Source organism: Ceraceosorus guamensis (genome assembly GCF_003144195.1).
Source record: "Ceraceosorus guamensis strain MCA 4658 unplaced genomic scaffold IE81scaffold_131, whole genome shotgun sequence".
NCBI lineage: Eukaryota > Fungi > Basidiomycota > Exobasidiomycetes > Ceraceosorales > Ceraceosoraceae > Ceraceosorus > Ceraceosorus guamensis.
Window position 1 is genome coordinate 25,294 of NW_020290126.1, and position 12,332 is coordinate 37,625.

Sequence of the window (12,332 nt, forward strand, 5' to 3'; positions counted from 1 at the left end):
GAGTGGGGCATTCGTGGAATGTGCTGTGCATTTGTGCGCCCTGCCGCCCGCAAGCAGATTGACGAAGGATCGAAGCGCAGGGATCAGCTCTTCACTTCATGCCGAAGAGAGCCTTCTCTCTTTCTCTCTTTAGGTTCATCGACTCTTCGTCGTCCGCCCCCCCCCCCCCCCCCCCCCCCCCCCCCCGGCGCGCGCGCGCGCAGCGCCATCCTTTGCGAACTTTTGCCAACTCGCGAAACTCTCCACCCGCAAGCCAGCAGTGTATTTCAATGCTCAAAAAAGACCTGCATCGCTCTGAGCGCAAGCCTCTCAGCCTCTCTCTTTCTCCTCTCATCATCCCCCACACCCCTCCTCACCCGCTCGCTCTCTTCGCGCAACCATCGCACCGCCTGGTCGAAATCTTGCAGCGTTTGCGCAGCGCGCGTGGATGCGCTCGCATCCGAAGCAGCAGCAGCGTCGAGCGGGACAAAGTCGGCGTCGTCGTCGTCGTGGTCGTGGTCGTCGTGGAAGGATGGAAAAGCGCGCCGCGCGTTGGTGCTCGCTTTTACGCTCGGATTGGACGCTTGCGCCAAGCCCGAGCGCGCCGCTACCTCCAAAGGTCGAACATCGCCGCCGCCGCCGCCGCTCACAAAATCGTCAAAATCGTCGTCGAATGTGGATGAGGATGGGCGGGGTGTGAAAGGGAGAAAGGATGGTGGAAGCGCTGCTGTTGCTGCTGCTGCTGCTTTCTCGTCGCTCGTGCTCGTGCTCGTGCTCGTGCCGACGTCTGCCCCGAGTGCTTCTTCTTCCTCATCGTCATGCTGCTCATGACGAGCAGCAGCAGCAGCAGAATCCAGCAGCGCGAGCGCGGACCCCTCAGCAGGCCAATCCGGATCCGTCTCTCGCAGAAACTGTTCCAATTCGTCCATATCGAAAGACGACGAATGCGATCCTCGCTGCTGCTCCTTCTCCACCTCCTGCAGCTCCTGCAGCTCCTGCTCCTGTCCCACAGGCAGTTGCGCTTCGCGCCGCTCGATCCGAGCCAAAAAAGCTCGAGCAAGCTGTTCGTCTTTCTCCCGCATCTGTGCCGACGAAGTAGCTGCGAGAGCGCCGTCGGTTCGGCGAACAGCTTCGCTTCGGTCCGTGCGACTTTCACGCGCACGCGCACCCGCACGCGCACCCGCACGCGCACCCGCACGCGCACCCGCACCCGCACCCGCACTCGCATTCGTAAGCACCCGCTGATCCAGACGGATCATGCTCGGCCACAAATGAGCTTGCAGAGCTTCGTGTATGCGAGAAAAACCATCCTCCTCCTCTTCCTCCTCCTCCTCCTCCTCCTCCCCATCCTCCTCCTCCACCTCTTCGGCCCAATCAACCCCATTTCGCGCATCTCGATCCATATCCGAACGCAGCTCCATCCCATCCTTCCACCCCCACGTAACCCTGCTACCCATTCCCCTCCAAAGGTCCACCACTTCCCAACCCTCCTCGATCCACAGCTCTCTGACCCGTTCCCTTTGCTCTTCTTTCCACTGCTGCTGCTGCTGGTTGCGAGCCTCGCGCGGGACGGATGGAGAAACGGGTCTGGGCAGGAGGAGCAGGATGCAGATTGCGAAATTGGACGAATCTAGCAAACGTGTTGTTGGTGCGTGGGCGCGCGCGCGCGCGCGTGCGTGCTCATCCGCGCTGGTGTCGGTGTCGTTGTCGGTATGGCTGGATGGATCGCAGAGCTGCACAATCTCCTCGTGCGTCTCGAGAGGCTGTGTATGCGCATGCGCTCACTCATGATCAGCCCTATGCTCACCTTGCTAAGCTAGCGCAAGAGGGAGAAGAGGGAGGTTTCCCCCCCCATCCCCCTTCTTTTGCTCGCTTGCCGCCGCGCAAAAAACTCACCAGATCTTCGTCCAGCACCAAGATGATCGCTTGCACACCTCGCAGTTCGAATCGTAAAGACTTTGTATCCACCCGCGACAACCGGCTTGCCCTTGCAGCAGCTCGAGCTCGAGCTCGAGCAGAGGGAGCGTTGGAGGCAGTGGGAACGGTGCGGCCAGCAGCAGCAGCAGCGCGCTTTGGTTCCTCTAGCGCAGCAAACACATCCTTCGTAGCCGCGCGCAATCGTTCCTCCTCCTCCTGCTCCTCCTGCTTCACGCTTTCGCTCCCTCGTCTCTGCCTGGACGTTTTGTTGGCTGATGCGAAAGGGATGATTTGCTCGTTGCTGCTGCTCGAGTCAGAGCTTGCTTCATCCTTGCCAGACAAGGCGGCTCGAGGGAGCAGCTTTGAGAGCGAGGGCGGCGAGAGCAAAGGCGAAGAGGAGGATGCGATGCTTGTGCTGAGGTCTGCATGGCCGCTGCTGGGAGGCGGGAATGTGGCGTGTCTTGCGGCGAAGTGTACGCGGGCTGCGTAGTACCTGTTCCGGATGTCCCACGCTACTTCATCATCCCCCTCCCCCTCCTTCTTTGCCTCCTCTAGTAGCTCGCGCGTGAGGCTGTGCGTTGTGGTGAAGAGTGAGGGGGCCGTGCCGTGGCCGACTGGAGGTGCTGCGTGTGCGTGCACGTCTGCGCTGCATAGTCCTTGATGAAGCGCTGGAGCGTAAATGATGGCTGGAGGCGAAGCGATCAAGGCGGCCGAGGGAGTTGTGTTCTCGCTTCAGCTTTATATGCATGGGCAAGACTTTCAAGGCAGGCGCATTCGCGAGCGAGCGAGCGAGCGCACGCATCAACAAGAACTTACAATTGGCGACAGCTTTCAGCTGAGCAATACAACGACGATCATCGGTGCTGGTGCTCGTGCGTGCGCGTGCGCGTGCGTGCGCACTGTTCAAGACGGGCGCAAAGGAGAAGAGGAGGATACGATTGGATCTTTCGTCTTGATTCGACTCGGCGCTGCGTGACTGTGTCTGTGTCTGTGGATGCTGTGAGGGCGAGGATGATGATGGTGTGCTGAGGGATGTGGGGGAGGAGATTTGAGCGTGATTGGATGACGATGAGGGTGGGGAGGGGACGTGGGCGTGGGCGTGGGGAGTGGACATGGTCGAGGGAGAGCCAGAGCGAGAGCCAGCGCACGGAGATCGGGGAGAGCCAGACGTGTCGGTGCCTGCAGCAGCAGCAGCAGAAGCAGCAGGCAGCAGCGGACAGAGAACGCCGATCGATCGAGCGATGGATCGATGTCTTGCGTGGGCGACGGGGTGCGGAGTTGTGAGCGCGAAAGAGAGAGTCAGAGTCGCGTCGCGAGTGTTGGATTATGGCCATTGAACGCTTGCTCGATCGATCGAGCTGCATGCATGCAGACAGGGCAGGCCTTTGGGTGGAGGGCGAAGAGCGAAATGCGAGGCAAGGGTGCAGGGTGCAGGGTGCAGCAGGGTGGCGGTGCGGTGCGGTGCGGGCATGCGGGCATGCGGGCATGCGGGCATGCGAATTTTCCCGCGACGCAACGCAGCAGCCCGCGCAGAGAATCACGTGATCACACTTTCGAATCGAAAGAAATTGAATCTTGAATGCGAAAAGAATTCACGATTCAAATCTTGTGTTTCAATCTGATGAGAGAGAGAAGAGGAGAAATCTAAATGGAAAACGTGGAATCAAGAATTTTGAATCGGAATCAAAATTTAAATGTCAAACTCGTGACTTGGTGACTTCGTGACTCGTGACTATCCTCGACTTCTCATCAGACTCAAGACTCTTGAAGGGAGCCAAGCCAGCTAGCTGCGGACTTTTTGTTTTTTGTGTTGCTTTCTCGCCACATCCTCCGATGCGCACATCTCCCCCACATATCCTCTGCTCTCAAACAAACAGCCCATCGCTAGACATCCCACACAATCTTTGGCGCAACCTTTTTTTGTTTATTCACGATTATTCACCCGCGCCTTTCAACCCATCATCGCCTGCTTGCCACCCGCACCCCGCACACGCACCCGCACTCTCCAACCTCACACCATCGCTTCCCCACACTCGCCTGCATCCGCCTGGCAACAAGACACACCATGTCGAGCAGCAGGACCTCGCAGAGCCCATCATCCGTGGCAGAGTCCGCGGGCGCGGGCACGAACGCGGGCGCGGGCGCGGGCGGTGCTGTGGGACCACCACCTTACGCGCTGGGTATCGTGGGTTGCGGTACGATGGGAATAGCCATTCTCAGCGGTATCCTAGCCTCCTCCAAAGCCTTCGCCGCAGCTGCCCTACTCCAATCCCAAGCGCAGCAATCTCAAGCAGCGCAATCTCGAACAGACGTTGCCAACGAAGCGTTGTCGGAGAGCGTTGCTGATTTGTTGGGAGAGGGAGGAGGAGAGGGAGGGGAGGAGGAGGAGCGTAGGAGGATGGAGTTGAAGTACTTGCCTAGCACGTTTTATGCTTGTGTGGCGCGACAGGAGAGCGGTCGACGGTTGAAGAGCCTGTTCGCAAATGAGCGCGAGGGCGAGGAGGGGAGCGTGCAGGTGGTCGTGGGCGATAACCTCTTGGCAGCGCGACGAAGCGATGTGGTGTTGTTGGCTTGCAAGCCTCACATGGTGGCGGATATCCTGCGAGAGCAGGGCATGCAGGATGCTTTGAAGGGCAAATTGGTGATTAGCATTTGTGCGGGATTGAGAATACAACAGATTGCAGCTTGCCTTCATCCCAGCTCCACCGTGGTCAGGGCTATGCCCAATACGCCCAGCAAGGTGAGCGGCGGCGGCAGCGGCGGCGGCACGCGCACCAGCAGCAGCAGCGGCACCAGCAAGGTCCCCATTACGCCACCCCTCCTCATCTCTCTCGCCTTGACACACTTCCTTTGCTCACCTGCTGCACTTCGCTTTGCCCCTCCCCCCGCCAGATCAGGGAAGGCATGACAGTCCTCACTCCCTTACCACCCCTCTCCTCCTCCTCCTCCTCCTCCTCGTCGTCGCACGCGCAATCTCGCTCGCGTCTCTTGAGCATCTTCAACGCGATAGGCAAGTGCAGATTCTTGGACGAGAAGCACTTCGATGCTGCGACGGCATTGGCTGGTAGCGGACCTGCATTCGCTTGCGTCTTTTTGGAAGCGATGGCGGATGGGGGAGTGATGATGGGTTTGCCTAGAAAGGAAGCCTTGGAGTTGGCTGCTCAGTGTGAGTTGCGTTGCGCGGAGGGAGAAGTGCACTGCTGGGGTTTGGCGTGTTGCGCGGATGGACGTCGCGTTTGCTTGACAAGGCGAGAGAGAGACGATCCGCTCAAACCTCCTTTTGCGTCTGCCTTCATCTTCCTTTCGATCAAATGCAACACTTTTGCTTTTTTTCCTTTTTTTTCCTTTCTTTGCTTCTTCCGCGCGTCGCGTCGAATGCAATGCAGCTATGCAAGGTGCGGCTAGGATGGTCCTGCAATCCGGCGCTCATCCTGCTTCCATCAAAGATAGCGTGACCAGTGAGTTTGAGTTTGCCCCCCTTGCCCTCCCGCACTCCCCGCACTCCTCCTCTAGCGTTGCGTTGCGCGCACAGACCTTTGCGCTCCTGCCCCGGACTAAGTCTTCTGCGCCCTCGCCCTCGCCCTCGCCCACCCCTCTCCTCTCCTCTCCTCTCCTCCTATCCTCCCCGCACAGCTCCTGGAGGCTGCACGATTGCAGGATTGTTGAATTTGGAAGATGGAAAAGTGAGGAGCACGGTTGCGAGGACGATTCAAGGTGAGTTTTGGTCCCTTGCTTCTGTCTTGCAAAAAGTTGCCTCCTCGTTTCCTTTTCCGAGCTGCGATGCGCACGAGGGTTGCGGGGAGGGGGAAAGGAAAGAGGCGCAAGAGGTTGGGGGAGGGGGCTTGGGGCAAAGGGATGCTGGAGGAAGGTTAGAGGGGAGGAAGGTGGAGGTCGACGCGCCCCCCCCCCTTGTTCATCCGAAGTGCTCGCTGACACACACGCACACGCATCTTCTCCCGCCCCGCCCTCTCTCTCTCTCCCTCTCCTGCACACACCCTCTCGCTGCTTCACTTCAGCGGCCGCTGAACACGCCGCCGGTCTAGGTCAAGTCAAAAAGTAGGCGCGGAGGCATGATCAGCCGAGAAGGCCCAGGGGGGGAGCGGAAAGAGGGAAAGCGGGGGAAAAGACGTTGGTCGGGCCTGCGGGGGTCATTCTCATCGAAACGTGTCCGTCGAATTCTCGAGTTCAGACAGAGGAGCAGGACGGAGCGGGCGAGCGAGCGAGGCCTGGAGTGGAGAAACTGGACGCGAAGGGAATGGGGGAACCCATGCGATGGAAATTTTTTGGAAATTTGGAAGGGGGGGATGCGACAATGATGATCATTTTGCTTTCCATTGTTCCTTTGTTATTTTGGCCACAACACCTTCTTCGCTACCTTGCGGGAGTCCTGTGTCGTACGCGGCCATATTAGCCGTAGCGCCCAACGATCATCGGCAGCGCCACTTGCGAGCAAAGCAAAGGAAAAAATTGCAAGGCGGGAGAATGAATGCGTTTCGGCTGTGATCGGAAAAGGATGACGGGGGGAAATGAACAAGCCGATCGGGGTATAATTTCTGGCGGGAAAATGTTCATACGAAAGGGCGGGAAGAGCGGGGCGGAGGTGGCTCCCAGCCCAGCCCAGCTCCAGCTCCAGCACGGTCCCGCATAGACTCTTTGTTGCATCAGCCATCGACTCCCACTCCGACTCGCAAGTAAAATGCCCCCTCCCTCCCCCTCCTCTCTGGTAAGACTTTTGACCCACGGCGTGCCCCACCCCATCGCCCCCTCCCCGCTGCCCTCGCTTTTCTCGTAACTCGGGCATCGTAAGTCGCGAAAGCCGAGAAAGCCAGTGAGCAGCATGCCCACTCGAGCCGCATCGCATCGCATCGCTTTGCGGGGGGGGCGGGGGCGCAAAAGTCCTTCGTTCTTCCCCCCCCCCCCCCCCCCCCCGATCGCGACCCTCTCGATCCGAGCAATGCTGAACTTTCGTCGTTCTTTTTTGAGAGAAGAAGAAATGGACGCGCCCCGTGCAGTGCTTGGCTTGGGATTTTGCCGGTTCTTTTTGGGACCTAAGAATCCAGGAATCGATCGGGACATTCATTCGCGTTGATTGAATGAAAATCGTCACGTTCAGCCGAGGGAAAATTGGGGTGCCCGGCGGCGCGCGGCTAGCTGGACCGGGCCGGCGCTCCATTCCCGATCAAACGTCCTTGCTCCCCTCCTCTTTCTTGAGGCTGACGAAACTCCACCACTGCGCTCCGTGCGATACGATGACGGACCACATGGTCCCGGAGCGCTTGTCGGGAAACTGGCCCCCCTGATCGCGATGCGATGCCCGCATCTTGCCTCGCTCGCGCGAGGCAGGGCTCAAAAGTCATCTCTATTGGGTTGGGGTGTCATGGGTTGTTGAATGATGCGCGGCGCGTCAAGGGGGTAATACAAATGGCTGATGGGACAAAAGGCCTGACTGTTGCTCTCGACCGGATTGTTGGGAAAGGCGTGCGAGGCGTGCGAGGCGTGCAAGGCGTGCGAGGCGTGCGAGGCGTGCGAGTAATTGGACGTTCAGTATGGAACTGAGCGTTCGGATGTGGTGCTTGCAAGTCTCGCGCTCGATGAAGACTTTCAAAGTTTCTATCGAAGCGCCTCCAGATTTGCATGTAACGTGGGACGAGGCGAGGTGAGTCGGGACGTGGGTACGATGTGGGCTTGAAAGGTGTCGCCATCTTCTCAGCGAATCTCCCGCGAGGAGAGAGAAAAAATGTCCAGCCAAAGAGTTGAGGGGGGGGTGCCTGGGATGGATCGTTGAAAAGAGGGAAATGCCGCAAGAAGCTAGGGCAGGTACTACCCCGCCGTGTCCTCGCGTCGCCCCTGCGCCGCAAAAAAGCCTCAAACTTCGCCCCGGCCACTTTCAGGCATGGGAAGCTTCTCGATGTTCTCTTTGGGCAGCGCCAGCAAAATGTCTCGATCCGGCACTAGACAGTCGTGAGCAGCGAGCAGATGCCTCCTGACATCGTACAGTCTCGAGAATCTGTACTGGCACCGTTGCGGCGAGGCAGGCGCGGTGGTGTTCGAGCAGTTCGTGCGCGTCGGACCCGCGCGAGGCTCTGCGCTGATCGCCGCGGCGCCTCCAGCATCCTCTTCGCCCGCAGAGTCATCGTCTGCTTCTCTAGCCGAGAGCATCTTGCGTATTTCCTCATAAGGACAACAAAGCACCCTTCCCCTGATGCGCTTCTTGCTATGCCCGCCGATACCCAATCGTCCCTTTAGGCTCATCTCTTCATCCCTTCCATTTCCGCTCTCCTTCTCGCTCTCGTCGCGCTCGCGCTTCGCTCCGCGCGCAACGCCACGGATATTGGCTTGCAAACTTCGACTGGTCGAGCCGGACCAGACGGCCACATTGCGCGGCGCATCTTCAAAGCCTTGCTCGTATCCGTGCCCAGTAAGCAGTCCAGCCAGAGCGCGAGGTGCGAGTTGCGCCGAAGCAGCACGCCGACCAGCATCACCCGTGGCGATCAGAGACTTTCGGACGGGCGCGCGACCTCTTTCGGCGTGCGATTCGGGCACTGCTCCTCCTTCGCGTCGGAAAAACGCATCCTCTTCTTCGCTGTCCATATCCCGTTCGTCTGCCATGCTGCTGCTCGCGGAAGAGCTACGGTCGGATCGCGACGGGAACACGTCGCGTCGATGAATAGCGGCATGCCTCTCGGCCTCTCCCTCGGTCTCGTCGTCGCTGCTGCTGCTACTCGAGCCACGCGCTCGAGCACAAGCACGATCGCCGCCGGTCCGCCTCGCGCTAGCGCCATCATCGCCCACCACGCCTTGCACAACATGCTTGCAGCTCTTGCGATGTCGACTGAGCAAATGCGCGTATCCAAACCTTTTCCCGCACTCGGGCACGCAGGCAAAGTCTCGCTGCTCGAGGTGGAAGACCTTGACGTGGTCGTCCCTGGCTCTTGCACTCCTGAATACCCGTCTGCACGCGAGCCTCTTGCTGCGCCTCTTGGAGCCTTTGCGTGTGATTGGGACTGCCTGCAAAGTGTCGGTCCAGGTGCAAGCGTACATGCCCCTCGAAACTTCCTCTTGGCAGCTCGTCTCGGCCTCAACGTCCATATCCGCAGCAGCAGCAGCAGCGCGCGCACTCTTGACGCTCGCTTTCGAATCCGTCTCCGCCTCCGAAGCTGAGACGAGGGTGCGATGAGGTCTAGGTAGTTGTGTGTGCCTGGACAAGTGCCTTTTGAGCTGCTTGGCGCTCTCAAATGACCTCCCGCACCCTTCAAAGTGGCATGTTGGCGGATGGACAGCCTTGATGTGTCGCTGCAGAGAGCTCCAAGTGTTGAAGGCCAGAGATCCGTTCGTTTGAAGCTCTGCTTCATTCTCCTCATCCTGCAGCTCTTTGCCCGGGTCATGTGGCAAGACGCACACGTATCTGCCCTTTTGGTGTATCTTTTCGTGCGATGCTCTGAGCTTCGCCGTCAAGTAGGCTCTTGGGCAGCCTTCATGTCTACAGGGAAAAGGCTTGCGCACCTTGCCATCCACATCCGGGGCATCAGCTGCGTCGGCTACGAATCCAGAGTTGGAAATGTGTGGTGAGAGATGAGGCGTAGCGCTGTGCGCCGCCCAGAGATGAGCGCGAAGATGTTTTCTTTGCCGAAAGGTCTTTCCACAATCGGGTTCTTTGCACTGATTCGAGCGGTCAGGGGTCAGCGCAAATTCTTCTCATTTCGCTCCATCAGTCATCACGAGAGACTCACCAGCCAGCTCCTATCTGCTCTCTGCTTATTGTAGGACCTGCCACTGTCGCCTGCTCTCACCATCTCAGCTTCTGTCACATCTGCGTCTGAAGCGGCGGCCAGCCCGCACTGGCCACCAGTCTGTGTGCGCGCTGCAGAGGCGTCGCTTGCGCTTTGCCGCTCCTTATCCGTAATCACCTCCTCGCCCGCTCGCATATCTACCGGCTCATCTTCTCCAACTTCGCTCTCAGCCTCTGTCGACGTCGCATCCAAGCCAAACTGATGCGCGTTGCTCGATGCAGCTCGCTTGCCTAAACGTAGAGCTCTGACTTTGTCGCACGTCGATTCGTGCCTCTGCAAATGCTGCTTGGTCCACAGGGCGAGGCGACACTTTGGAGCGCTGCATATGAAGCTCCTCTGGGGCGCTGCCGGCTGGGGAACAGATGCTGCAGCAGTCTGCGAACCATCCAGATCGGCAGATCGTCGCAGTGGCTGGTCAAATGCGTCTCGGCACCCACTCGCCAGCACAGCATCCACAGATCGATCCGTCTCGTTTTCTCCGCCCGCATGCTGTGTCGCTGCCGCTGGCGCGCGGGACGGCTTGGTTGCAGAACTGGCACTTTGCTCGATTGCGGTGGAGGTGCTGCCATTTGCGTGAACCCTGGCATGCACATTGAGATGATGCGTGCGAGTGAAAGAAGCTGCGCAGCCTGGGTGTGCGCATACAAAGGGTCGCTTTTGGTGGGAGGCGGAAGGCAAAAGACGATGACGAAAGGTGAGCGGCATGGCTCTCAACGACGGAGTTTTGCCACCGCAACACAAGATGCACCACTCACCTCTCCAGTATGTCGCCGAGCATGTTCGGCTAGCCTGGCTGGAGCGTGGAAAGCCAGCGAGCAGCCTGCGTAGGTGCAAGCGTAAGGCTTTGGACGCCCTTTGGAAGTGGATGCTGCGGCTGATCGTTTCAGTTTCCTGGACTTGACACTGGGAGGCGTGGCATCATCTTGCGAGATTGGAGCGCTTGGTGAGGCTGTCAGTGCGGGCATGACTGTGATTGGTCTAGAAAGGCGGACGAGATGCGGCTCGCTGGCATGAGAAGCGCCAAGCTCCGCCTTTGGACGGAGGGGGCCACGGCGCGGCGCGGCGCGGGAATGGAAGGGGAGAGCAAGCGTGATCCTATTGATGGGCTTCGAGGGCTACGTGTGATGTGACAATGGCACGACTAGCACGTTGCGAGGTGGGCCTGCAGCAGCGGCCCATGATGGTGGATGATGATGAAGAGCAGAGCAGAGCAGAGACGTCCTGCATCCTCGATTGCCGTTGCCGCCGAGCTTTGCGTGAAAACTTCAATCAAGACACCGGCCGCGCGTGCGTGCAGTCGAGATTCGCGGGGCACAGTTGCGCCGATCACGTGCCGGCTGCGTGCGAAATGCTACACTCAAGACTCGATCAAGACTCGGCCCTCACAACGCACGGACATCATCCACCCACCTCTGCTGCTGCAAGCGCGTGTGGGCGATGCTGGGATGTGCGAGTCGTGAATCGTGAAGGGCTGGCGAATTGCGTGCAGCCTTTTTGATGTGTGGATGAGATGAAGGGATCGACAGCTTGACGACAAGCCATCATCACCACGCAGACCGCACCGCGCACCACGCACCACGCACCACGCACTCCGCACTCAAGCCCTCGACTGGTTCGCCATCCTCAGCGGCCCTTCGTAGGCAGACAAAGAGCGTTGCTAGACCAGGACAGATTCTAAAGTTGCGCAGCTCACCTCGACCTTCGCCAGCCGAGCGAGGTCTCGTTCGAACGAAGCAGAAGCAGCGCTTGAACCGTCACTGTGCTGGGAGGGGAGGGCATCGAGCGAGCGAGCGAGCGGGCAAATGGGCGTGCAAGTGTGATACATTGCCAAGCTGCATCCTCTCCTCTCCTCTCCTCTCCATTCCACCCACCACCCAGGCGAAGCATGTCGAGTGCCGCAGCTCTCAGCTCCACGCTCCCAAGTGCAGCAGCAGCCGCGCAGCCAAGCCTTTCCACCTCTTCCGCACCGCACAATGTCGCACAGTCCAACACGCAGACGAGCGCAGCAGCCTCGCTGCCTTCTGCGCTGCCTCTTCATCTAGAACGCAGCATCAACACCATCCTCTCCCACGACGACGACGACGACCGCGACGACGGCGACGCTCCCACGTCCAGTGGCACGCAAACTCTTGCTTCTGCACGCCTTGCAGCAGCTGGCGCATCGACGGGTCACAGCTTGACTGCTTTTCTCGGCGAGCAGTTCGTCGATGCGAAAGATTTGGGACAGGAGAGCATCTCGCTCGTACAGGCTAGACTGCGCGAAGCAGCATCCAGCTCGGACGACTTGATTCATCAGTTGCTCCTCCTCTACTCCATCCAGATCCGTCGTAGTCGGGCGAACGGGTCGAGTGTGCAGGAAGATGATGATGGAGCAGCAGCAGCGGCGGCGGCGGCGGCAGGAGCGAAAGAAGCGCAGGTGGGACAGGATGAGGTGACGCAGCTATTGAGACAATTATCAAAGATACGCGATCAAGCCGCAGAGGCCGAAGGTGTGGTCAGGGACATTACGCGGGACATTCGAAGTCTGGACACTGCAAAGAGGAACATCGTCACGAGCATGACTAGTCTCAAGCGCTTGCAGATGCTGGGTGAGTGAGCAAGAGAGAGAAGAAGCGAATCGCGCGTCTGTGCTTGTGCACGCGGGGG

At 59.2% G+C, this 12,332-nt stretch overlaps 7 protein-coding genes across 7 annotated transcripts; 2 read left to right on the top strand and 5 right to left on the bottom strand.

The window, feature by feature from the left end:
* Positions 1 to 178: 178 nt before the first annotated feature.
* Positions 179 to 1,609, bottom strand: IE81DRAFT_40336 (hypothetical protein). The gene has a single exon (XM_025517307.1). It carries the CDS (start codon positions 1,434 to 1,436, stop codon positions 267 to 269), a length of 1,170 nt encoding a protein of 389 aa, XP_025366425.1. The 5' UTR covers positions 1,437 to 1,609; the 3' UTR covers positions 179 to 266.
* Positions 1,610 to 3,116, bottom strand: IE81DRAFT_40335 (hypothetical protein). Its single transcript, XM_025517306.1, has 2 exons — positions 2,713 to 3,116; positions 1,610 to 2,582 (listed from the first exon to the last, which is right to left on the bottom strand). The coding sequence occupies exons 1-2, from the start codon at positions 3,008 to 3,010 to the stop codon at positions 1,783 to 1,785; spliced, it is 1,098 nt and encodes a 365-aa protein (XP_025366426.1). The 5' UTR covers positions 3,011 to 3,116; the 3' UTR covers positions 1,610 to 1,782.
* Positions 3,117 to 3,644: 528 nt separating this feature from the next.
* On the top strand, positions 3,645 to 6,227 carry IE81DRAFT_326726 (pyrroline-5-carboxylate reductase). Its single transcript, XM_025514899.1, has 5 exons — positions 3,645 to 4,636; positions 4,789 to 5,062; positions 5,283 to 5,354; positions 5,530 to 5,610; positions 5,913 to 6,227. Exons 1-5 carry the CDS (start codon positions 3,962 to 3,964, stop codon positions 5,954 to 5,956), a joined length of 1,146 nt encoding a protein of 381 aa, XP_025366427.1. The 5' UTR covers positions 3,645 to 3,961; the 3' UTR covers positions 5,957 to 6,227.
* On the bottom strand, positions 5,772 to 7,170 carry IE81DRAFT_40475 (hypothetical protein). The gene has a single exon (XM_025517309.1). It carries the CDS (start codon positions 7,067 to 7,069, stop codon positions 6,242 to 6,244), a length of 828 nt encoding a protein of 275 aa, XP_025366428.1. The 5' UTR covers positions 7,070 to 7,170; the 3' UTR covers positions 5,772 to 6,241.
* IE81DRAFT_40535 (hypothetical protein) lies at positions 7,171 to 7,735 on the bottom strand. The gene has a single exon (XM_025517310.1). It carries the CDS (start codon positions 7,596 to 7,598, stop codon positions 7,272 to 7,274), a length of 327 nt encoding a protein of 108 aa, XP_025366429.1. The 5' UTR covers positions 7,599 to 7,735; the 3' UTR covers positions 7,171 to 7,271.
* On the bottom strand, positions 7,680 to 10,870 carry IE81DRAFT_40461 (hypothetical protein). Its single transcript, XM_025517308.1, has 3 exons — positions 10,442 to 10,870; positions 9,627 to 10,340; positions 7,680 to 9,555 (listed from the first exon to the last, which is right to left on the bottom strand). The coding sequence occupies exons 1-3, from the start codon at positions 10,649 to 10,651 to the stop codon at positions 7,762 to 7,764; spliced, it is 2,718 nt and encodes a 905-aa protein (XP_025366430.1). The 5' UTR covers positions 10,652 to 10,870; the 3' UTR covers positions 7,680 to 7,761.
* Positions 10,871 to 11,111: 241 nt separating this feature from the next.
* On the top strand, positions 11,112 to 12,330 carry IE81DRAFT_40539 (hypothetical protein). The gene has a single exon (XM_025517311.1). The coding sequence runs from the start codon at positions 11,572 to 11,574 to the stop codon at positions 12,280 to 12,282; it is 711 nt and encodes a 236-aa protein (XP_025366431.1). The 5' UTR covers positions 11,112 to 11,571; the 3' UTR covers positions 12,283 to 12,330.
* The last annotated feature ends 2 nt before the right edge of the window (positions 12,331 to 12,332 follow it).

Excerpts from the sequence above, each read along its gene's own strand:
- IE81DRAFT_40461 (XM_025517308.1), bottom strand. The coding sequence starts at position 10,651 with ATGCCCGCACTGACAGCCTCACCAAGCGCTCCAATCTCGCAAGATGAT. Across the intron at positions 10,341-10,441 it reads CTCGGCGACATACTGGAGAG|CGACCCTTTGTATGCGCACA; the intron begins GTGAGTGGTGCA and ends TCCCACCAAAAG. Across the intron at positions 9,556-9,626 it reads GAGCAGATAGGAGCTGGCTG|TGCAAAGAACCCGATTGTGG; the intron begins GTGAGTCTCTCG and ends CGCTCGAATCAG.
- IE81DRAFT_326726 (XM_025514899.1), top strand. The coding sequence starts at position 3,962 with ATGTCGAGCAGCAGGACCTCGCAGAGCCCATCATCCGTGGCAGAGTCC. Across the intron at positions 4,637-4,788 it reads TGCCCAATACGCCCAGCAAG|ATCAGGGAAGGCATGACAGT; the intron begins GTGAGCGGCGGC and ends TCCCCCCGCCAG. Across the intron at positions 5,611-5,912 it reads GGTTGCGAGGACGATTCAAG|CGGCCGCTGAACACGCCGCC; the intron begins GTGAGTTTTGGT and ends GCTTCACTTCAG.
- IE81DRAFT_40336 (XM_025517307.1), bottom strand. The coding sequence starts at position 1,436 with ATGGGTAGCAGGGTTACGTGGGGGTGGAAGGATGGGATGGAGCTGCGT.
- IE81DRAFT_40535 (XM_025517310.1), bottom strand. The coding sequence starts at position 7,598 with ATGGCGACACCTTTCAAGCCCACATCGTACCCACGTCCCGACTCACCT.
- IE81DRAFT_40475 (XM_025517309.1), bottom strand. The coding sequence starts at position 7,069 with ATGGAGCGCCGGCCCGGTCCAGCTAGCCGCGCGCCGCCGGGCACCCCA.
- IE81DRAFT_40335 (XM_025517306.1), bottom strand. The coding sequence starts at position 3,010 with ATGTCCACTCCCCACGCCCACGCCCACGTCCCCTCCCCACCCTCATCG. Across the intron at positions 2,583-2,712 it reads GCTGAAAGCTGTCGCCAATT|CCATCATTTACGCTCCAGCG; the intron begins GTAAGTTCTTGT and ends CTTCGCCTCCAG.
- IE81DRAFT_40539 (XM_025517311.1), top strand. The coding sequence starts at position 11,572 with ATGTCGAGTGCCGCAGCTCTCAGCTCCACGCTCCCAAGTGCAGCAGCA.